The 1,860-nt window shown below is 68.1% G+C and overlaps 1 protein-coding gene across 1 annotated transcript in view; it reads right to left on the reverse strand.

The window, feature by feature from the left end:
* Nucleotides 1-32: 32 nt before the first annotated feature.
* LOC108510147 (transcription activator BRG1-like) overlaps nt 33-1,860 on the reverse strand; it is a gene marked incomplete at both ends in the record, with an annotated part of 19,185 nt that continues 17,357 nt past the window's right edge. The window contains one exon of the mRNA XM_017839833.1: nt 33-213. Coding sequence (XP_017695322.1) covers nt 33-213 — 181 coding nt within the window. The remainder of the gene's footprint in view (nt 214-1,860) is intronic.

Here is a 1,860-nt window from a genome sequence, read left to right on the forward strand (position 1 = left end):
TTCCCAGGGATCCGGGCGTTCCCAGGGATCCGGGCGTTCCCAGGGATCCCGGTGCTCCCAGGGATCCGGGCGTTGCCGGCGCTCACCTGGCGCTGGAAGTTGAGGAGCCGCAGGGCCTTGAGCTCGATGGTGGCCTTGGTGCGCAGGTCCCCGGCCAAGGAGCCGGGCAGGTTCTCCAGCTCCTGGATGCGGTGGGCGATCCGGGCCTGGAGCCTGACGGGGGGTTTTTCGGGATGAGTATTTTTTGGGATGAGTTTCGGCTCCGCTCCCGCCCCGGCTCCCGTCAGGAAGCCGCCAGAAGTCCCCCCGGGAATGGCGGGATGGGATTTGGGGACACCCGGACACGGAGGGGCCGGAGCGTGGCCGGGAGGAATCTCCCAGGAAAACGAACCCCCGCTCATCCCCCTGGATCTCAGGAACAGGGAAAACGGGATGGGGGCACCGGTGACCCACGGAGGGCCCAGACTCCGGGAGCAGCCCCGGGAATGTCCCACTTTTCCCCAACCACGGCTCCCGGGGCAAGGAATCCCTGGAGTCCCTGTACTCCTGGGGCAGGGGATCCCTGGAATCCCTGAACTCCTGGGGCAGGGGATCCCTGGAATCCCTGGAATCCCTGTACTCCTGGGGCAGGGGATCCCTGGAATCCCTGGAATCCCTGGAGTCCCTGTACNTGCCGCAGCTGCAGCCCGGCAAAACGGCGCCGGATCAGCCCCGGGGGATGTTCCTGGTGCTCCCGGCGCTCCCAGGGATCCCGGCGCTCCCAGGGATCCCGGCACTCCCGGCGCTCCCAGGGATCCCGGCGCTCCCAGGGATCCCGGCACTCCCAGGGATCCTGACACTCCCAGGGATCCCGGCACTCCCAGGGATCCCAGCACTCCCGGCGCTCCCAGGGATCCCGGCGCTCCCAGGGATCCCGGCACTCCCAGTGCTCCCAGGGATCCCGGCGCTCCCAGGGATCCCAGCACTCCCAGGGATCCCAGCATTCCCAGGGATCCCGGCACTCCCAGGGATCCTGAACTTCCAGGGATCCCGGCACTCCCAGGGATCCCGGCGCTCCCAGGGATTCCGGCATTCCCAACACTCCCAGGGATCCCAGCACTCCCAGGGATCCCGACACTCCCAGGGATCCCGGCACTCCCAGGGATCCCGGTGTTCCCAGGGATCCCGACACTCCCAGTGCTCCCAGCACTCCCAGGAATCTCAGCACTCCCAGGAATCTCAGCACTCCCAGGAATCCCGACACTCCCAGGGATCCCGGCACTCCCAGGGATCCCGGCGCTCCCAGGGATCCCAGTGCTCCCAGCACTCCCAGGGATCCTGGCACACCCAGCGCTCCCAGGGATCCCGGCACTCCCAGGGATCCCAACACTCCCAGGGATCCTGGCATTCCCAGGGATCCCGGCGCTCCCAGGGATCCCAGCACTCCCAGGGATCCCAGCACTCCCAGGGATCCCAGCGCTCCCGGCACTCCCAGGGATCCCGGCACTCCCAGGGATCTCAGTGTTCCCAGGGATCCCAGTGCTCCCGGCACTCCCAGGGATCCCGGCACTGCCAGCGCTCCCAGCACTCCCAGGGATCCTGACACTCCCAGCGCTCCTGGAACTCCCAGGGATCCCGGCACTCCCAGGGATCCCGGCATTCCCAGGGATCCCGGCATTCCCAGTGCTCCCAGGGATCCCAGTGCTCTCAGGGATCCCAGCACTCCCAGGAATCCCAGCACTCCCAGGGATCCCGACACTCCCAGCACTCCCAGCACTCCCGGCGCTCCCAGGGATCCCGGTGCTCCCAGGGATCCGGGCGTTGCCGGCGCTCACCTGGCGCTGGAAGTTGAGGAGCCGCAGGGCCTTGAGCTCGATGGTG

This window comes from Lepidothrix coronata, unplaced genomic scaffold (genome assembly GCF_001604755.1).
Source record: "Lepidothrix coronata isolate B3197 unplaced genomic scaffold, Lepidothrix_coronata-1.0 Scaffold507, whole genome shotgun sequence".
Lineage (NCBI taxonomy): Eukaryota > Metazoa > Chordata > Aves > Passeriformes > Pipridae > Lepidothrix > Lepidothrix coronata.